This window comes from Rattus rattus, chromosome 5, assembly GCF_011064425.1.
Source record: "Rattus rattus isolate New Zealand chromosome 5, Rrattus_CSIRO_v1, whole genome shotgun sequence".
NCBI classification, from domain to species: domain Eukaryota; kingdom Metazoa; phylum Chordata; class Mammalia; order Rodentia; family Muridae; genus Rattus; species Rattus rattus.
In genome coordinates, this window is record NC_046158.1 from 8,448,662 (window position 1) to 8,470,827 (window position 22,166).

Consider the following 22,166-nt stretch of genomic DNA (forward strand, 5'->3'; position numbering starts at 1 on the left):
CTGAGGCCCAAGTTCTGGCCTTACCCAGGCTAACTGTCCAGATCTGACGGGGCAGCATCCTCTCAGCAGCAACCAGGCTTCTGGATAGTGCTGCCTCTCTCCCGCCCGTGGATAAGACTTGCTCCAGGGGATTGCACTTCCCAGAAAAGACCCAAGACTTGTTATGCCTAAGCTCAGTCCAGAAGGAAGATGTTTCAAATTCCAGGACCTGGCTAGGCCACTTAGAAAAGCAGGCCACCCCACCAAGGAACCAGGAGCAACTGTTACTCTGGACCTTGCCTTGTGATTCTGCATGTGTGAAGGAATTTTCGCCATCTGATGTGAAGGAAAGAGCCAACCAGGGCAGCTCCGATGAGAGACTTTGAGAAACTCGGGAGCCTTTACCCCCTCACTCCGGGTAAATGTAACCAAGCATCTGCTAAGGCAGACACACCAAGGAGACTGGGGCTTGAGGACTTAAGGACTAACACTCAACTATCGAGCTTCCGCACGTGTAGAGTTCCACCCACTGGGCCAGCAGTGAGTGCTGCCCACAGCCAGAGGCTGCATCCTGGGGATTGCCATCCCCTTAGCAGGCTGCTAGGGAGGCCTCCCAGCAAGGCTAAAGCAAAGACTGAATTAAGCAGCCATAGGGTATTAGTCCTTGTGTTCCTGGGCTGAATGAAGGCCTGGGACAGACGCTAACCCCATCTATAGACCTATCAGTCAACCGTCTGCCACCTGTTCCCATCAGCTGCTTATCTATCACCCGGCCATTGACCAATCCTCTACCTGCCTGTGCATCTACCATTAGCTCAGCCTCCCTCTGTCCCTTTATCCTTCCGGTTATTTCCTCTCCCCAACCCCCCACCCCCACCCACCGGCTTACTGATCTACCACACTCCCAGCTCCTCTGAGCCAGGCAGTGCAGAGCTGGTGACACAAACACTATCAACAATAGTGACCCTAGGGCCCAAAGATTCTCTGTGCCTTTGTGTTGCAAATCAGGAGACATTGCAATGGAAGATGGTGGGAAGGACCTGGGAAAGGCACCTACTATTGAGTGGTTCTTGCTACTTTCACTATTTTATAGCTCAGCACCCCAGGGCTACCCAGACTGGGGGCTCACAGCTCACTACCCAACCCCCGCTGCCCTTTCTCTTCAAGTACAGGATTACTGAAGCCCCTCAGGTGACCTCGCTGGTGCATCCCAGGGTGGGATTAACTGGTTTTATCATTCTCTCCTTGTTCCCAAATGACATGCCTTCACAGCCCAAGGGCAGCCATGTGAAAGCCCCAAGATCCTAGCCATAAGGTAAATTCACGAGACTGCTAAAATTAGGCTGTAGACAGATGGGAAGTCTGGATAGCCTGAGATAACCTGGAGAGTCGTGTGCGCTGCCCCCCTCTCCCAAAGGCCCACTAGCTTGATGGCCTTGGTAATGTCCCACCATGGTCTCCATCTGGATTCTCTTGGTTCCTTTTAGGCATGACACCCAGCCTGGTCACCTGGGACGGGGAACAGCATTTTGAGGGAATAAATAGCAAGCCCAGTCTCTAGGCTCTTCAGAGACCAGGAAGATAGCTAAGTGCTTGGCTGTAAAGGTTGGGGAAGAAAAGCCATGGTGGAAAGCCAAGGGAAGACTGGAAGGGACCCATAGCCTGCTCCTCAGCCCGACAATGGAGGAGGCTCACATCCAGACCCACACACGGGCTGACTGACACTACAGCCCCTCCACAATGGGTCATGGGTTTCGTGAGGCACAAAAGCAAGGATATACATGGGACATGATTCCTTGGTGACCCTGCAAGTGTGTCTTCAAAACGATTAGTCCCCAGTGCCCAGCATAGTTTCCTAGTTCATGAGGCCTGTGAGACCTCAACTTTACACACCTTCACTGGGGACAAATCGGGAGCAGCCACTGAGAGTCACGAGACTACTTGTCTAGTGTCATTCGTCATCTAACACCAAGGATCTGTGTGTGTGAGTGTGTGTGTGTGTGTGTGTGTGTGTGTGTAGGTCTGTGCAGGTGCACACGCGTGTGCGCGAGCTCCTGTGGAGGCCAGAAGACAGGGTCTCTCACCCTATTACTTCCCAAGTGAGCCATGCTGGCTGGCCAGCAAGCCCTGAGTCTCCCCTTCCTAGCTCTAGGGTTCTTTTTACATGAGTTCTGGGTACCGAACCCAGGTCCTTGTGTTTGCTCTGCAACAGAACCACTTACTTGGTCCACGCCAAGGCTTTTGAAAGGCTGTTTGTTCCTTGGGGTGTTTTAAATTTGTAAGGGGTGGATGAAGGAGGGACTGAGTCAGAGCATCACACAGAGTCCCCAAAAATCTTTCTGGAGGCAAAGTCACCGTAATAAGTACATGCTAGAAAAACAAATGAGTTGGTCAGGCTCTATGGCGGAGTGCTGACGCTGGTATCGGGACGGAGTACGTACGATTTAAAAATGACCCTAGATAATCAATCACACATGCAGTATGGCCAACGCCACCGGGTAATCAGAACCCAGATGCCCCCCACCTCAGGACTGTCAGGGAACACGAGTCTGAGAGGGAGGCAAACCGCCTGGCTCACGAGTCCACTCCACCCAGGCCTCCAACGGACGGCCCCCACTCGCTCTGCCAATACAACCTGAAGTTGTACCCCCTTTTTTAATTCCAACTAAGCCTGACGCATTGTCTCAATGTGTCTTATCAGTTCTCTTCTTAACCTGGTTGGCGATGTGTTTCCAGCCCTTTAGATTTAGCCTAAAACCACATGCACGGACCACACACATGCATGTTAAGCACTCACACCTGTGCACACATGTGCACCCACCCAATAGCATGTGGCATCTAACATCGTATTTTTCCCCAAATGTTAGATTCAGTGGGGTCTAGAACTGGCCCTGACACGGGGCTTGGACATGGGTGATGCCCTGGGGTGGGTGTTGCCTGCACTTCTTGCTGCTCTCTCTGGGTGGCCCTACCCAGAAGCCCTGATGCAGCCATCACCTGCTGAGGCCAGGCAGGCACCGTGGCTTCAGCATCGCTCCCTACACCCGCGTGTGTGGCAGAGTCAGACAGTGCCACACCGGCAGGGCGCTGGGCCTACCTAGTTTTTGCATGCATGCACGGAGCCTTTCTTCAAGATTGGACACTCTGCTCTGAAGTTCATCGTAGTCATAGGCGCCAATTTCCTCTTGCAGTTCGTTAAGCACTGACGTCAGATTCTGGACCTCCTCCTTAAACTGCAATACCAATTTGGCATCGGCCTTGTACTCTTCCAACACAGGAATCAAAGGCCTAAGTTCATCCATTTTCGCTTTTATTGCCTGCAAGGTTAAAATAAGCTGGTTCAGTGCGATGCGTGCAAAAACTTGAAATACCCTGCCTCGGCCTGGCTTCTCCCTACGAGAGGGAAGGTGTGCACACTCCCGTCTTAGCAGTCCGTCAGTTAGCGGGTCCCAGTGAGTCAGGAGAGCGTATTAAACAGTCCTCAGAACACCACAATATTTGGGAAAGGCCTTTATTAGTCAGTTGAGAATGCAGCATCTTAAAGTTACATGCTTTAGGTCACATACACAAAGTTTGTGGGGTTTTTTTTTTTTCTTTCTCTTTCAAAAAGTGCATTGACAAGGAAGGGTTCAAACTATTCATGGGATGCATCTAGAGTCGCATGCAAAAGGAGGATCCTGGCTGGATTCAAGGTTCCTTAGTGAAATGGCGCTAAGGATTGGAAAAGAATCGTAAAAATGCATGGTGCAAAAAGCTCTCTGGCTCTCTCATGGTTACATGGGGGGACTGCTTCTTCAGTCACTGGCGCATTGAAAAAACTCTTTAAGTTAGCCCTGCAAGCAAGAAAATGAAACACCGTTGAAAAGCTAGCTCACTAGCCTGCCTCAAACAGCCATTAAAAGACATATATTTGCATGGTCACTTAAGAAGAATCACACTTTAATCATAGTAAAACAAGTTACTCAGATGGTGTGGGACGCCCTCATGGTTTCTGCTGAGATCCCTTCATGCAGCGACTATAGCCTAAAAGGCAAGGGCTTGCTTGCTCTTGCTGTCCCAGAGTCTCAGAGACCCCCAACTTTAGATCTCAGAGGGTGCTCTGAGGATGACATTCTGCAAGGGGAGCTACCGCATGTCACTGAAGACACTTCTGTCTTCAGTCAGCCAAGCACTGGAGGGCAGATGCTGGCCAGGACAGAAACAAACTCTTTTGGGTCTGTAAGGTAAGTCGTGACGGCAAAGGGACAGGGCGTCTCCCTGCCTGGGACAAGAACTGAGCCTTAGTTGGCCTCGGTGGGATCCGCCTGCTATTATCTTATTTATAACGTAGATTTATAACTTCATTAGCTTGCCATTTTGCCTACCTAATGTACCGCTTTTAAAAGGAGGATTAGTTCCTGCTTCACGTAGGGAGTGCATCAAAGGATGACATTAGCGTGAGAGGAAGGGAGGAGAGAGAAGCGCTCAGCGGTTTCCAGCCAAGCGGCCGTGTAATTTGACCTGTTCATTTACATCTGGGCCCGATTCCTAATTAACATGCATGAACACCTTAATTAAGGTGGCAGATAATTCCCAGCCCAGTCCTAGTGGAGAGTCGTGTATATATACATACTTGTACATATGTATATATAATTTCAGGTCAGAGGAAGTGAGCTTTTAACAGCCAGGGTCACACGGAGACGCAGAACACTTAACTCAGCGGCATCTACAGTGAGCCTTGTCACGGCTAAATTAGGTCAGAAGTGAAAAACTGCCCTGAGTGATCAGGGCCTAGAAATGGCTCTAATCAATTAAGCTAATCCTTGGCTAATGTGATTTACCTGCAGCAGCTGTGGAATGCCAAGGGCCTCTAATGATACCCAGCCCAGCTAATACCCCTCGGCTAGAGGAGCGGGGGCTTGGGACCCCTGTTTTCTACTGGTTGATGAGGAAGGACAGAGAGGCCAGGGTATGATAAAGGGGCTGACTAAGCCCCACCCACTTCGGTGGCCAGAGTGGGTGGCCTCTCTACAACCAGAGTTTTGCAAGGCAGAGAACAATACTTGCAGTGCTCCCCGGGCAGTGCTCCCCGGGCACATGAACACCACAGCCCCTCTCTGTGGGGAAAGGGAAGCAGGAGGGGAAAGAAAGTTGTCTGATTTGGAGGGGGAGAGAAGAGGAGAGGAGGGAGGAGAAAGAGGGAGGAGGGAGGGGAGGAGGACAAGAGCTCCGGAGGACGGCGTACCTTGAACTGCCTGGCCAGATGCTGCTTATGGCTCTCCTCCACCTGCCTGAACTTGGACTCCAGGCCTTTCATCTGGTTCTCCATCTTCTCCACGTACTGCAGGTCTCTCTGAGTCCGCCTGTCCAAGACTTCTATGGATTGAGACATGTTTTGCACCTGTCAAGAGGGTAACAGGTTCAAGGCAAGAGCTGCAGCAGATGCCAGCCAGTCTCCTCTGTCTCCTCCTCAGCCAGGCTGGCCTTTCCCACAGCACCACCCCGGAGCCAGGAGTGGTCCAAATGCGATTTACCAGTTAATCACCAGCATCAGGCCGTTAGGACCAAGAACTCCCCAAGCACCGAGGATTGGCTGGGTAAACGTTCTCCGTCCTCTTCAGGAGAACTCTGACAGATCAGGGAAGCACGGGGCTGCGGGGCCATTTCACTCTACGTTTATGGGTGGGACCTGTTTCCACTCAAGTCGGGGAGTGGCTGGCAGTGTTAGGCAAGTGCACACAGTGAGAGATGAACCCAGAGCGACACCAAGCCGGCCCAGGGTGTAAATTCCCTCTTCCCACCCCTAAGTCTCCTGGAGTGTCCTTGCAGACAGCATTGGTGTTGTAAGTGTGGAAGGAAGGGGCAGAGAGCTGCTCCAGGCTCTGTGCCGAGCCTTCCCCCCCCACCGCATACGCCATCCATCACCCCCACAATATCATGGGCAGATGACTGCTCGGCAAACACGCACATTCAGAATGCAGAGTCAGGAATCAATCACCCAGCAAATGAAGAATCGCTGTTTTACATCCTTACGGGCATTGTTGAATGGAGTGTAGCCTCGAGATGGGACTCTATTATTCAGCACGATTCCAGAGAGCGTCAAAGAAAAACAGTTTTGGTGGGGCCACCTGCCAGCACATTTCATTTTCAGGAAACTGGCTATGGCTTCTGCGAGAATGTATGCTCACCAGGGGCGAGGGGGGCGGGGAAGCAAGGCGCTGAGGATGCCGCAGTGGGTTGGGTCATTGTCTCAGAATCTAATCCAATTACTAGCAAGGAAGGTGCTTTCTGAATGGCAGGTCTTCTTGCTGAAAAAAAAAATTTCTTTTTTCTTTTTGGATTTGAAAAAGATCCCCTCTGAGGAACAGAGTCCTTGGGACAGAGGTGTGGTTTCACTGCACAGTGGTCAACACAGCGCCGGGAGGGTTCCCATCGCCCAGTACAAATCCTTCAGACCAGTAAGTGGAGTAAAATGGGGAGAGAGACTAGAGGCCTTCTCACTGGCCAAGGGAAGATATTGCCCATCTCAGCACTTAAAACCATATGGGATTTTAGGACCTGAAAACAACACACGGATTCACCTTTACATTTCAATGTACAGAACAGCCTTGCAAGGGCTGACTGCGACGCTGCCCCCTTTTCTTAGACGCTCAAATAGAGCCGCTCTCTGTCTGCTTGATCTCCCTTTGAATGGCTGAAGAACTTCTTGTGGGAAAAGAGGTCCTTTGCTCTGGTCCACCCTTCCAGGACCTGCCCAAATGCCACTACCCCCAAGGAGTCCTCTGGGATGAACTCGAAGGACTCGGGAACAATACCACTTTGGCACTTTGGAAGGTGAAAGTGGGGGCTTCACCCACACCTGAGTCCAGAATGAGGTCAGCCAACGCAGGAAGCCTGTGCTGCCGCCTGGCCATCTCTAGCCAAAGCCTCCCTTCCTAGTCTCTTTCTTGGAGATGTGACACCGGGAGGAACACAGCTCAACAGTCAGCCAATCAAATAGTGGGCAGGGTTTGGTGTGGGAAGGGGCTCAGTCCAACACAAGACAGCACGGTGTGGGCGGGAGACTTTTGTCCTTCCTACCAGGGCCCGATGCTCTTAATGAATTTTCAAATGTAAAGATTAACCTTAACATTAAAACAAACAAGCAAACAAACAACAAAAACAACAACAAAAACCTTAAAGGCACCAAACAGCTTGGTTGCTGTAAGGTGAACTAAAGTGTGACCCCGCTTTCTGGCCAACCATTATGTCTTCCAAAACAGAACCGCTTCCACACACTCCTACTTCCAGCAGTTTCCAGAAGCCAACCAGCACATTCAAGGTCACAAGGTCATGGGATAGTCTTAGCCACCGTGGCAGCAGGTGCCATGAATTGGGGTTGGAGCACGCGCGGCAGCCACACCGGTCTCCCACCTGGGAATGACTAATTGCTAATGTTTATAGCTCATGTAAGCACCGGCCTGAGCCAGCTATGTTATTTATCTCACTCGATCTTCATAAAACCCTGGAGGGCAAGCCCTTCTGGGTCCCGCGTGCCAACACAGATATGCCAGCTCAGAAGTTAAGAAACTTGGCCTCATCATGCAGCCAGCTCAAGGTCGGGGACTACAGAGCCTCTGCTCTTGGACCCTTATCCTGTGTTCTTCGGAGGACAGTTCCCTCCTGGTTCCAGCCTCATCCCCTCCTCCCCAGAGGAGCTGCACATGCACGCAAGGACTCTGGTTGGACCAAACTGGAGACTTTAGGGCCTGAGACCTGACCTGCTGTGCAACCAGGTGGGTCTAACAGGAAGCCGGAAGGGGGCAACGCAGAACCGGTCCCAGGGTGCAAAGGGACCCAAGGAATCGAGAGCCTTCTCTGCCGTTGCCCAAAATGGCAGGTGCCAAGCCTGGCCCGCCCCACAGGCAGGGAAAAAGCAAAGTAGAGGAGAAAGGAGGCGTGTGGACCAGGCTCAGCCTTAGCGCACGGATGGCAGAGCAGGCTTGCCTCATCGATGCTGGCAGGCACAGTAAATGAAGGGCCTCTCTCCAGCCAGTGCGCAGGCCCTCCCAAAATAGAGTCTGCGCCACGTGAAATGGGGCTTTAAATTTTTAAGCAGCAAAACTGTGGCCTGCATCGGCAGAGAGGAAAGCTGTGCGGCCTCATTCTCAGGGGCCCCTAGAGCTTTCTGGAACCACTTTCCTGCTTTGCCCTTCTCCCAGGGCCCCTGGCTTGGGCCTTAGTAACCCCCAGCCCCGCCCCTTTGCTACCGTTCTGAATAATTAAAGGCTCAATTAGGCCCCTGTCTAGTTTGGTGTAAATAAATGTCCGCAAGGAACTGTTAAATATATTTTACTTGAACTCTTTTCAAGCGATTTACTCTGGTGGTGAAAGGTGGCAAAGCAGGCCAAGAAACCAACACGTACGCGACCCCTTTGGAGTGAGCCAGCCTCACAGATACCACGATGGAAAATAAGGTCCCAGATCTCTTCCACACAGGGACTGGTAACAACCCTGGCGTCATCCCAACCCCCAGGCTGCTTCCTGCCTCAGCAGCTGAGCCCAGGAAAGGGGTTTGCCCAAGGTGTGGGAGCCCAGATAGACCAGCTCTGGCTGGGAAGGTCAGGTCCTGGCAGGGGTCAAGCTGGGCTCTAATGATATTCTGCCTTTGCAAAGATGATTTCTGTTCCCAGGGTTACAGAGGACGCCTCACCCCGCAGATCTTACCCAGGTGAGGGCTTGAAAAGTCCAAAGTCAATCAGTGGGAAAGCCTCAGATTTCTGGGGGTGTCTGTGTGGTGTGTGTGTGTGTGTGTGTGTGTGTGTGGTTGTGTGTGTGGTGTATGTGTGTGTGTGTGTGTGTGGTGTGTGGTGTGTGTGTGTGTGTGAGAGAGAGAGAGACAGAGACAGAGACATGTGACCCCCACTGTCTCTGGGTAAGATGATTTCATGCCCTGGGGGCATCTTTTCTTGGGAGAGGGGGATGGGCAGGACAGAAAAGCCCCTCATTTTCCCTTCTCCCCATGGCAACACCCCAGAGACCTGTAATACTGAGTCAGCTTCAGAATCTAGGGTTCCTGCAGACAAGAAACAGAACCCCAACAGGAAGATAGCTGTCCAATGACTTGGACTAGCTCCCTTTCCAGCCAGCTGTGCGGCCTGGGGACATCAATCTGAGGCGTGACAAGTTCAGGTCTTGTGACAGTGAATGGAGACAAGACCCTGAATGTGCACATGGACACACCGCTGCCCTCATGTTGGGAAGCCGCCACTAGGAGCGTCCGTGGTGGGAGCAACTAGCCAGGTGGCACAGAAACACCCCCATGGAGAGCCAGTGTGCCGGGTTCCTGGAGCCCACCATTTCCCTGGCAGCACTGCAGAGCCTCTGAAGCAGACCCCAAGCATTGCTCGGAGGAGAAACGGCCTGTGATGAAGGAGAGCCATGCTTCTGGCTTTCCCAACAAGCCCCTTCCTAGAGCCCTCAGAGCCCAGGAAGCAGGTGTGTTTGTTCATCTCCCCACCAGGGCCACCCCTGTCCTTTTTCCATACTCCCATCGGTGCAGCCATCTGCCCATTTGCCCATTCATTCATTCACAAGTTTTTAGAGCAGGGCCATGCTAGGGAAGCCCTGGGGTGGGCCCTGCAGCCTAGCCGAGCCTCGGGCTGCCACACCGCACTCTGCATGTGCAAGCTCACAATACCCCTGCACGGACTCACCTTCTCCAGTAGCTGCCTCAGCTGTTTTGTGCGGGCATCCCGTGAACACATGGTCTGCTGGGGGGCGACCACCGTGCAGATACACCTGCCCTCACTGTCCTGGGCAGAGCTGTACACCTGCCAGCTCTCCTCGGGGTTGGTGGGCAACACCTGGAGAGGGGCAGGCAGGGAAGGGCATGAGGAGAGAAAGAGAGAGTGTGAGGATGAGGGAGACCTGTACCTGGGTGCTGAGGGCTCAAGTAGATTGGAGAGGAATAGTGCCTAAAATACATGTTCAACCCTGGATGCTAAGAGTTTCTGACCTCTAACCAAATTAATGCTGGGGGAGGTGGGTGGGGCTGCAGATGCACTGGGTTGGGTGAGGGACCATATAAGAAACCAATGGCTAACAGCTTAGGAAGCCAGACACCCTCTTCTCCCAGCAAGGTGCAGACAACCCTTGATTTCCTGTTCCCTAACACTTGGAAACAAGTGCCATTGTTAACAGCCCCCAGTCAGTACCTAAGAACTGAGAGCAACAATGGCCGACCGAGAGCTGTGCTGTATCCCCGAACGCATCCTGGCTAAATGTTGATTTCCAACTCCATGAAGCTCTCCTCGCCCACTAGCCATTTGGTGGATGTCAACAAATACGGTGTGTAAGGGTCACCTTTAACCTCAGTCCTGAGGGTTTGCCCAAAGACCACCCAGGACCCAGAGCTGTGAGTGGCTAGGTTCACCTTGCAGGGTCTATACCCCCATGACCCTGACCTTCAGACACACAGCAGGGGCAATAGCTACCAAGACTCCTGCATACACACACACACCCCCGTACCCCCCTGCACTCCTGCCACTGCAGCCTGCCTGGTCTCCAAACCCTTCCGTGGCATCCTGCACTTCCCTGCTATTTTTAGATGAGGATGGGGAAGAAGGCAGAGAAGCTATGGTAGTGATATTCTTCATTTCATTCATCCAACCTCAGCAGCTCAGGACACAGAAGCACGCCAAGTCCTTATCAGGGAAACTCACGGTGATATTTTTGTTTGGCATTTTTCTTTTCTTTTCTTTTCTTTTCTTTTTTTTAAGCCAGGGTGTCATTACATAGCTCTGAATGTCACTCTGTATACTAGGCTGGACTCAAACTCACAGAGATCCACCTGCCTCTGCCCCTGGGATTAAAGGAGTGGGATACCACTCCTGGCACTAGGGCACTAGGGAAACTCATTTTAAAACAACAGGAGAGGCAGACCCAATAAGAGTCATAGATGATGGCAGTTGGGTCAGAGACTCATCCGTCACCTGCCACCTGTCCTTTCCATAGAGAAGGTTAGGCCAGGTCCCCTCATTAAACGGTGGTCTCCATCTATCACAGAAGTCATCCTTACCCAGACCCTGCACCCCAAACCCCCGGCCACCGCTCCCCACCCGCAAGCTGCTGAGGACATGGAGATTGTGATTTCCATCTCAGAGGCCGGTAGAGAGGGGTTGGGTGAAGGCAGATGGGCAGCTGGGTCCCGCCCAGCTCCTCTCAACCTCCTCCGGAGTGGATGCTTAGATCTTCGAACCGGGATGGGAACAGAAGGGTCCCTTGGGATTTAGGGGACTCGAGTGAGATCACAAGCTCTGATCTGGGCCGGTCCAGTCCGCCTTTTACAAAGTAGGGCGAGCTGAGTCCTGGCTGGACCTAGCCCACAAAGGGCTTTAAGCAGCATCTCCACCCCTTACTTGCTGAGTGACCTTGGCTAAGTCCCCAAGTCCCTAGCTTCAGTTTTCTAAGCTTTGCAAAGAAAGATTTCCTAAAATTAGTAAAAGAGGACTCTGGACTTTTGAACCCCTCCCACCACCAGCAGAGCAGGTGTCCTCAAGCCCCTCAGGGGGACCGGGCGCAAGAAGCATCGCCCCGAAACGCCAGAGTGCGGGTGGTGGCCGCAGCTGGAGTCGCTGCTTGGCTGTAGGGCGGAGGGTGGGCTCGTGACCCCGGCCCCTGCATCCCTCCCTCCCAGGGTGACCCCATCCAGTGCCGCACCGCTGGGCCAGCCCGGGGTTTCGACCCAAGAGGAGGCAGAAGGGAGGAGGGGCCGCGAGGGCTCAAGGCGGGCGCACTTACGCCGGTGCTGCGGTCCAGCGTCCCGCCGCTGGCGGCCGAGAGCCGGGTGGTATTGAGGCCCACCAGCGAGGGCAGCGTCTGGGACATCCAGTTGGTGATCATGGCCATGGTGCTTAGCACGACCCCGATCTTCAGCAGCGGCACCGACATCGCGCCTCGAGTGGTCTCCTGCGCCCGCGCCGCTCCGGCGCCGGCTCCCGCGCCCCGGCAGCCTTAGGCGGCGGCACCAGGGCGGGCAGGGGCGCCCGGCCGCGTCCCCGCGCCCCCTCCGCCCGCCGCCGCCCGCCCGTCTCTGCCTCCCTCTGCGCCCTGGCCATCGCCGCGCCGCCCCGGCGCCGGGAGGTGACCAGGCGGCCCTGCCTGGAGCGCGCTGCCTGCCCGCGTTGCCCGCCGCTGCAGCGTCCCCGCGCGCTCCGCTGTCGAGAAGGGCCACCGGGTTCTGAGCGCGGCGCGGGATGTGCGCGGGGGCCGCGGCCGGGGGGCGGGGACAAGGCCGGGCGGCGGCCGACGCAATCTGCCCAGGAAATGGGTGGATTTTTCCTCCGAGCTCTGGCTCCGCGCTGCCCCCTGGCTGCAGGCAGCGAGGTCTGCAAACTCGTCGGCCGAAGAGTTAGGGTCATCCAGGAGGATGGATAAAACCGTAAAACAATAAATAAAACCTCAAGAATCTCGCATGGGACCCATCCACAGCCCTCCTTCCCCAACTCTCTCGGTCACCCTCATGGCTCTGTCTCGCCGAGGCCCGGCCTGCTGCAGGTGGATGGAGTCCAGTCAGTTTGGGGTGCCTCATGAGCCCCAGCGGGAAAATAGAGCTTGGGTGGAGTCTCCAGGGCCAGCGCTGGAGTAAAGAGGTAGCTACAAAGTGAAAGACACTGCTGGGATCTTGGACAACTACCTCAGAAGGAAGGAGCAGTTGGAATTCCTAGCCGGGGGGAACACCTTGGGTTTCTGGGAGCAGATTTGAACAGAGGGGGATTGACTGGATTTGACTGGATGGGGATGGTATGCCCGCTGTGCACAGCGGGGGATGAAAGAGAGTGCGCCCACCTACCATCCGGAACTGCGGAAAGCGTAGGGTTCAAGAGGAACTAGAGGGACCACACCCTTGCTTGTGGGCTATGGTACGTGCGTCGGAGGGTAGAGTGTCTGATGTCCATGCTGTAGGCTTAGATGGACAGGGGTCCCTTTCAGAGACACAGCTCAGGGGCAGGGCAAGCTTCAGCAGTGTCTGTGCCAAGACTTGTAAGTCTCAGCCCAGCAGCCCAGCCGGCAAAAACAACTTCATAGCGCTTTTGACTTTGAAGCAGCCCTCTAAGGTGAGGAAAGCCAGATCCTGTGGGCATTCCTCCAAGTTGTTCCAGCCCCAGGCAGGGAAAACCAGCTTACTCGCACCCCTCCTACCTCCCACTGCACTCTTGCCCACCTGGTCAATTATAGACTCCCTGAAAGGGGGTTGGAAGAAACGTCAGAACAAAGGCAGGCTTCCTGGTGGCTGCCAAGAGGGATATGACATCTTCCTGGGGCTTGTCTCTCTGTGTTCAGTACCCATTTGCAGAGAAAACTTCAACAGCCAAGACGATTCTGGCCTGAGTGCTGGGTGTGAGCCCTGCTGGCTCTAGAAGTCAATTGGAGTTGTTTCTCTGGTTAATGCATGGCATTCATTGGTGCCTTCGGTTTTGGGTCAGATGCCAGCAAATTACAACTGTTAGGGAAGGGCACCATCTCTCAGTGAAAGCTGGTACTGCAGGCCAGTCACACCCAGTGGTCTTGCTGGATTCAGCATCCAGAGATGCCCTACTTCCCCTGCCGTGCATTTCCCCATACAGACTCAGGGCCGTGGCTGTGTGTCTACTCACTTGCTTCTGATGACACAAAGGTAAGACGCACTTAATGTTTACCAACAATTTCAAATCCAGCCCAGTCCAGTCCTCAAAATTCTCAAGCCGTCTCAGGAGCCACCCCTTTTATTGAATACCCACTTGGTGCAAGATACAAGGTGCAGCACACACTAAGCTCCGTGCCAGATGCAGCATGGAGACCATAACTGTCTTTGTTAGGCACACTCCATGGCCAAGCACCAGTAAGCCTTTCCCACTGTCTGTGGGCAGTTGTCCCTCCCAGAGGTCAAGGGACTTTGGGGTCAAGCAGGGCTCTGCCATAAACTTCCACGAGACAGCGATCTAGATAATGAACCTTACTGTGACTCAGCTTTCTCATCTGTAAAATGGGCTTAACAATAGTAGCTTTCCTCTGTGGTGTGTTATTAGGATAAGGAGTCAGTGTAGGAGTAAGTCCAGCCGGCTCTGGTGACAGTCATTGTCACCTTTTCAAATGACAAACATGGGCTCAGTCAGCAACCTGTCATGGGCAGGCTGTGGAGCTGGGCTTTGATGTGAGGCATGATGCCCCTGAGCCCTCTGACATGCCTCTGGGTGGGGGATTTATAACCACAGAGATATAACCATATATCCATATAACCATAGTGGTTTCCAAGAGCTCCTGACTCTGTTTTAAGTGAGCGATCTCCACAATTGCTGCCCTGAACTGGAGGAGCTAAACCTAGAAGGGCTTTTGAAAGGAAATGGAATTCAAGGACTTTGCAGCAGTGAAGCTTGGGTCTGGTCAAGTAGTCCCAGGAATTAGTAGGTAGCCTTTAGTACCACTGGCCAGAAACTGCCTCACATCCTCACGACAACAGGTCACTGTAGTGTGCTTGAAGAGTTGATCTTCTAAGCCTATGTGGGGAGCCAGATGTTCGAGGCTCCCCTAACACATGAATGAAAAGCACTCAATGCAGTTGATCAACTCACATTGCATGCACTAGAGGGGAACTATTGGGGACCAAGTTGACATTGAAGGGCAGTCATTAGACCAGGTGGAAGGAAATGCTAACCCTGCCCACACTGATGTTTATCAAAGCTCAGAATGTGTCTAGATTGACAGAGAATGGAAGAAATACACATCTGATCATTTCTTAATGTGATTGGAACAGGGGTGTACAGTGAATACCGAATTCCCTTCCAGCTCCAACCCACATCTGATCCTCTTTCACCAGATTGAACATCTTTCCACCTGCACCTGAGCCTCTCCACCTGCACCTGAGCCTTTCCACCTGCACCTGAGCCTCTCCATCTCCACCTGAGCCTCAACACCTGTAGCCACACCTGAACCTCTCATTTGAACCTGTTTCTCAACTTGTACCTGCACCTGTGTCTTTCCACATGTACCTGAGCCTCTCCCCCTGCACCTGTGTGTCTCCATCTTTATCCACACCTGGGTCTGGTCTCTCTTACTTGAATTTGAGTCTCTCCACTGGAACCTGAACCTCTCCACCTGAACCTGAGCCTCTCTACCTGCACCTGAGCCTCCCCTCCTCCACCTGACCCTCTCCACCTGCACCTGGGCCTCTCCACCTGCACCTGAGCTTCTCCACCTGCACCTGAGCCCCTCCACCTGCACCTGAGCCTCTCCACCTGCACCTGGGCCTCTCCACCTGCACCTGAGCCTCCCCTCCTCCACCTGAGCCTCTCCACCTGCACCTGAGCCTCTCCACCTGCACCTGAGCCTCTCCACCTGCACCTGAGCCTCTCCTCCACCTGAACCTCTCCTCCTCCACCTGAGCCTTTCCGCCTGCACTTGAGCCTCTCCACCTGTACCCCAATATCTCCAACTGTACCCAGCTTCTCTCATCTGTACCAACTGCTCCACCTTCACCTTAACTGAGCTGTTCAAGGTAAACCCTTTCTATTCTTCCAGGTCTGAGCAAAGTACTGCTCAGCGTCTTTCCCCAGAAATGGCAGGAGGGTCTATTGTCCCTAAGGCATTTGCGATGGACATCTGAAAGAGCTGGTGTTAAGTGCCATGTGATTTAGTGTTCTACATAGCACTTCCAGAAGTGATCCTTGGATTGTGGAAGAATACAGGCATTTACATTAAAACGTCCATGGTGCCAGCCAACAGCCAGTGTTCCTAAAGGGAAACTCAAACCCCATTTTCTACATGATTTCCCTTGAAGCAAGGGCTCGGTCCACGTTTGCCACTGAATAATCACCACACTGACGGAGCAGGGGCTGTGCCCAGACAGTCTCTCGGATGTCACCGGGTCCTCTCAGAAGCTTACAGGAGATTGCTACCCCCAGCCCCACTGCATATGAGCTGCTTGGCTTTGGAAGATGAGCAGGTTTGGCCAAGGCAGTGTGGAGAGACGGCTCACCCTCAGGGCAGAGCCCACAAGCATGATAGTGCCCCTTGGATGACTCGGCACCAGGCTCCTGAGTGCCAGGAGTGTGTAACCCAGACAGCTCTCGTCCTGATGACCCAGGGAATCAGTCAGAGCCCTCTGTGGCTCCTGCTCTTGAGGCTGGTAAGGTCTCAGAAGGCCTGGGGTTCTGTTATCTGTGATGAGTCTCACTGCCAGATCTCTATTCTCATGCCCTCGCCTTACCAGTGTTGGCCTGGAACCTGTACAGTTGTATCAATGACCAGGAAACAAGAATACTGACCTCCCTCCATAGCCTGAGTTCCTCAACTCTGAAAGCAAGAGCCAAGTCTACAAGCTGGCGTGGGACACTTGCCCAGACACGTCCCTCCTGCCAGGGGCTAGCACTCGGTACGTAGAGGGTGAGGGATGCTAAGGAATTGCCTGACAATGACAGGACCATGAAGGATAGGCATGTGCAATACACTAGCACCACCTCACCACCGGAGAATGGAGGTCCTGGGGCAGGAGCCTGCTCAGGGGTCAGGACCAGCAGTGACCACCTGGAGGGAAGGGGGTCTCCAGGTTGGGTCTCGATGCTCCCTAGCAAAGGATGGCTCCATAAGACGGTCTGGATGACAGGTCTGTATACCAATGTCTATGTGGCCTGTTTCCAAATAGTTTAAGAAGAACAGGAGAGGAGGAAGAAAAGAGGGAGAGAAAAAAACTGAAAGGAAGAAGAGAGGGGAAAGGGAGGTGGGAGAGAGGGGAAGAGAGTGGAATAGAGAGGCTGAAATAAAGACACAAAGAGAAATACAGAGATAGACAGACAGATAGGGATAGACATTGAACATTGAGAAAGCAAGATAGAGACAAAGAGGCATACGGAGAGGGAGAGAGACAGAGAGGGACAGAGATGGGGATGAGAGACAGGGATGACAGAGACAGGGCCGAGAGACCAGCAGGGGCGGAAAGACTAAGAGAAGAAGTTCCACATGGAGCTGCTTCTTTCCCTGTCCCTGTCCCTCTCATCTTTCTTTGAGGCAGACAGAACATTCTGGAAATAGGAAAATGATTGCAGTTAGCCCAGCACATTCTTCTGCAGTCACAAAAGGCCTTGTGTGGAGCCAGGCCGTCCGTCTCCCACATAAGCCCATGTGTGTCCTTCAGAAGAGCAGGGCTTTGGGAGCACAGAGGGGTGGGGCTGTGCTTGCCACTCCCATCCCACCTTAGCCTCGATCCCTTGCACTCTGGACCATCCAGAGTCCAAGGGTATTATTGCTGGCTTCTCTGAGCAGTTCTGGGGGCTACTCATGTCTTGGTGCCCTTGCTCTCTGCCTGTATCACGGGGAGTGATGGAGAGAGGGGTTGTCCTTCCCTGTAGCCCTCAGTGAGAAGGTGGAGGTTCCAGGGCCATCCCAGCCATGGGTAGGAACCACACTGCAGCCACCAGAAGCCCCTGAGTTTGGGGTTTATCAGTAGAGCTAGCAAGACAGCTAATCCAGGGACCTGAGGTCCTCCGAACAGCCAGTGAGAAGATCCTTTCTCTGAGCCCGCAGAAGAGCCATTTTGTCTGCTGGGGCAGCTCTGAGAAGGTGCATAAGTCCTCAGGGGTGAGATGTTCACTCACCTATGGGATTGGATAAAATTGTTTTAGGTAAATACGGTCACTACTGGGCAACTGAATCAGAGAAGCTAAGGAATCAGCATTTCCCCCCACACCCAGCGTCGTGTGTGTGTGTGTGTGTGTGTGTGTGTGTGTGTGTGTGTGTGTGTGTGTGTCCCTTTCTCTTCTACTCTGGTTCCAACTATTCAAGTCTCCCAGTGACCAAGTGATACACCCTCCTACCTAGCAAAAGACTCCATGCCCCTCAGCTGTCCCTAAGACAGTGTCTCCACTGATGCCCGATCTTCTGTATTTCTGGCTTATTAGGTGTGCGTCTGCTCTCCACAGTGCCTCTGCCTCACTCTAGCCTCTTTCATTAATGTCTGTGGGAAGGCTCAGCCCGCAGACCCAGAAACTGTCTGGTAGAGCTGGAGCCAAACCCTGGGAGTGGCACCTCCCAGAGGACACATTCCCTTCGGGGCTAACCTGCAGTTTCCAAAAGCTATAAAGACTCCATTTCCTCCTTACCAGGAGCTGCCATGGCTGAGGATGATTTCTCTGGCAGCAGCACCTGACCTAGATGTGAGTTAAACTATGCATGTTAGAGACAGTACGGTGACTGGGGGTGGCCAGCAGGGAGTAGAGGAACATGGAGATGTCATATCTGCTCAGCAGCGGATGCTTATGCTATCAAACTCTGTAGACCAAGCTCCTGTTTGCCAAGCTAGACTTTCTCTGAAGCCTGTTCCAGTGAATGGCGGCCTTTCACTGCAGAGCCAAAGCTGAGCTGTGAAGGTTCTCTGCTACCTCTAACACAGATTCTGTTACCTTGGGGGAAAACTGCCTGTGAGTCCCTATGGCACTGATAGGCACAGGACAGTAGTCAAGCCTTCTCCATGACAGCCACACACGGCTCAATCACAAGAATAGACTCGGGCCAAGCAGTACCATGTAACAGAGCAGGGGCAGCCATGTGTTGGGTGGACTGCTGGGTGTAGGGACTCACATACTGAAGGCACGATTGCTGGGAAAGCCGCTCTCCATTCCTTCGAGTTCTGCTATGCTGTCTAAGTGTAACCAGTACCCTGAGCTGCACTGAGAAACACACCCATGTGTGTGTGTGCGTGAGAGAGAGAGAGAGAGAGAGAGAGAGAGAGAGAGAGAGAGAGAGAGAGAGAGAGAGATTCTGTAGCCCAGGTCTCAAACTCAAGGCAATCCTTCTCCCTCAGCCTCCTAAATTCTGGGATTATGAACATAAGCCACCTCACCTGGCTTCAGATTTTATTTTGAGATGGGGTCTTGGGTATCCCAGGCTGACCCCAAACTCACTATGCAGCTGACACCAAGCTTTGGATCCCCAGCCTCTACTCCTTCTCAGGGGCTCTCCGCCAGGCTGTTTTAAGTGGTGCCAAGGACAGAACTCAGAAAGGCTTGCGTGCGTACCAGGCAAGCACTCCTCCAACTGAGCTGTATTTTGGGGTGTCAGTTCTGTGGCGCGAGAGGCAGCTATGACAATTCCTGTCAAGAGACCACTCTCAGCAGCTGTCACCTGAGCTGTGGCCATGAGCTTTAACCCAAGTGCAGAGAATGGAAGATGGTCTAGGCAGAAAACCTATTCTCAAGAAGTCTGAAAAAAGGGCGGGTCACACATAGACAGAGCTGATCCCTCTGAGGAGACCCAGGTCATCCCTTCACTGACCAAACTGCACAGATCTTGCAAGTGGCGGGGCCACACCCACGCAGAGATTTCGTGATCTAGAGACCTGCATGTAGGTGATGTCTGTTCCACATGGCCAGGTTCTACTTGTGATTTCTGGTATCTCAAGATTCTGCACAAATGTCAAAGAAGCTCTGGACTCTCATTGACCCCTGGCATTGCTATAAGACTGAGCAAAGGAGCCCCAGCACGCATTACCAGATGTCCCTGGGTCTCGGCAGGCGAGAGGACCCACCCGAGGGCCCAGCCTTAGTGGGAAGACAGGAACCCCGACCACGGGGTTCAGACCCTTTGTCTGTTCCTGCTTCCCCTTGAATGTCAGCATCTTGTCCCACATCTCTGCACCAGAGAGGTTGGTGTGACCTGGGGACACAGCCGGCACCTCCTCTCTCAGATGCTTCGTGACACAGAGCTGTTTATTTTTCTCTCTGTTTTAGCAGACACCTGGATTTTGGGTGTCAGACAGAGCTGGGTCTGCATCTGGGGCCCCCACAGACGTTTCTCTCCCTCCCTGAGCCTCAGTGTCCTCATTTTAAGAACACTATGGAGAACAAAGGCCACCCTAGGTCATAGGGACACCATGGTATAAAAAGCTCAGTCCCCCTATTTATGCCGGATAGAAAGATGACCCAGACAGCGTTAGCCCTTAGCGATGGCTGACCTACCCACACCAAGCCCCTGGGGAGCTTCTCTAGCTGTGACAATCTGAAAAAGAGTAGAGGGGGGGGGAGGTGGAGGTTTTACTTTCCATCTCCCACCCTCTTTTGGTCTGCAGTGGTGACTTAGGCCACCTGGGGGGGGACTAGCCAGTGGCCATTGGTCTCTGCCAGCCTCATAGCAACAGCATCCTCACTCTCAAGACTGCAAGCTGCTTCTCTCCGCATCGGGCCAGTTCAGCCTCACAGCTCCTCGCACACCTCATTCAGTGGAGCTGGTAATTAGTTTTGTATCACCTTACGTGACGACGCTGATACTGATTGCAGAGCCTGATAACCTTAATAATAAATACTACCCAAGGCAGACAACCACTAACTAGCTTTTGATTGTGGAGGGCTGAAGAGGCAATGGGAAGCAAATTGCTCTGTGTGTGTGTGTGTGTGTGTGTGTGTGTGTGTGTGTGATTTACAGTACTCTTTTCATCTCCCCCTGCCCCCGTGTTCTCCAGGCTCCCTGTGAGCAAAGTAGGCCCAGGTATCTGAGTGCTGTGTCCCAGGAGCTGGGCAGTCCTGTTCAGAGCCCTCACCCACCCCTGAGTAGAGCAAAGAGTGAGTTCTGAGAACTCACTCTAGGAAAAGAGCCCAGTCCTGCCTGTCCAGCTCCTTGTCACCCTCCTCATCACACATTCTGTGTGACCAAGGCAGATGAAGAGCAGGGGTGAGGGGAGGGGCTGGGGAGATGAGCAAGGTGTCCAGGGCATTCTGGGAGATGAAGTTAACATCACCTCATCGCTCTGCCTCTCCCTGTCCCATCCACAGAACTACCCAGGTGTGGCCAAGTGCCCTGTGTGGGCCGAGACTTGTTGTATCTGCAAGCATCTACAGTGACGGTCCACCAGCCTCCAGGATTAAGTGCACAGAAGTCACTCAGTAACGACAGAAATGGAGCAACAGCCTCAGAAGTAGTAGGCAGGAGGGAAAGCTCTATAAGCATTTACCGGTTTGGCCTCACTAGGGTATTGGGGCACTGCATGTTAGTGAAGCCATGCTGGGCTGGGTGTGATGGCTAATGAGGAGCTGGCCCCCAGCAGCCACCGGCGCATGGTATACAGGAGAGAAGGGGTCTGGGTCCTTTGTCTACAACAGCCTCTGCAGCCCCCTTTTCTTCCTGTGTTTCCCTTCTCAGCTTCCTGCCTGGGCTCACCCAGAAACAACTCTAGCCCCCAGCTGGGATATCATCCTTCTTCCCAGCTTCTCCCATTGACAGCTAGAGCACTTGGTGCAAGCCACTCTTGTGTTAAATGACATGGCAGAGCCTCAAAATTTCCCACAAAGTGTATTGCCTCAGATGACGGTGACAAGGACTTGGATTTGTGTGTCACCATAAGCTCAGATCTGAAAGGAGCTGAATCCAACCAGCTGGTGGCCAAGGAAGGCTTGTGACAGAAAAGGGCTACTGAGTGGAGCAGGCGCAGAAATGGAGCAGGCTGGCTGTGGACAGATAACAGAGGAGTTGATGAGATCATCCCATTTAATCTTCCTCCTTCTAAAAAGATGGAAGGCCAGACTCAGAGAGGTAAAGACCTGACCCAGCGCTTAGTGTGACTAATGCAAACAACCTCCGTGGTTCAAGGTCACTGTTGCAGAGCTTCCCAGCTCTTATAGATGAGGGCTCCCACAGATCATACTTCTATCTAAGTCGAGGCTTGGGGTGGGCTGTGTGTGGACCTAGAGACCAGGGAGCCCCAGTCATGTCCCCAAAACAGGGCTACAATAAACAACCCAGTGCCCCGCTGGGAGGCTCAGGACGATGTCACTGACACTGCCCTCAAAGAGCACCAATGTCAGCTTTTTATTAAAAACCATAGAACAAAGCCACACCAAGCGGCCTTCTGTCTGAGGACAAAGTTCAGGAGGGCTACAGCTTTGCACGGAGCAAGCTGTCAATCAGTACTTGGCATTTGATTGAATGGATCATCCTGAGCCAGCTGCTGAGAGGACAGATGGCCCAGCACGTGCTCCATGCCCCCACCTGCCTCCCTAGTTCCCGCAGGCAGCCCTCCTTATGGGCGGGGATGGCCTGTCCATCTCTGGCTGGTTCCCGTGCCCACCTGTACCAGTGCGCACTCACCATCCTGGGATCTTAGGCCCCCACTGTTAGGAAGAACTAAGAGCAAATGTGGCTGCAGAGAGCACTTTCCTTGGCCTGGGTGGGAGACAGATGCTTTCTGAGGCCCAAAGGTGTTTGAG

The 22,166-nt window shown here is 53.2% G+C and overlaps 1 protein-coding gene across 4 annotated transcripts in view; it reads right to left on the reverse strand.

Moving 5' to 3' along the window:
- Positions 1-22,166, reverse strand: part of Olfm1 (olfactomedin 1) — a 37,219-nt gene that overhangs the window by 12,487 nt on the left and 2,566 nt on the right. Inside the window, exons 1-4 of one of the 4 annotated variants that reach the window (XM_032902975.1) lie at positions 11,740-12,174; positions 9,654-9,803; positions 5,204-5,359; positions 3,077-3,296 (exon numbers count right to left, since the gene is read on the reverse strand). In XM_032902975.1, coding sequence (XP_032758866.1) covers positions 3,077-3,296; positions 5,204-5,359; positions 9,654-9,803; positions 11,740-11,889 — 676 coding nt within the window. In that variant the 5' untranslated portion in view covers positions 11,890-12,174. Of the gene's footprint in view, positions 1-3,076; positions 3,297-3,474; positions 3,813-5,203; positions 5,360-9,653; positions 9,804-11,739; positions 12,175-22,166 lie in introns of those variants that run through there. The other 3 variants (XM_032902977.1, XM_032902976.1, XM_032902978.1) reach the window with 3 other exon arrangements.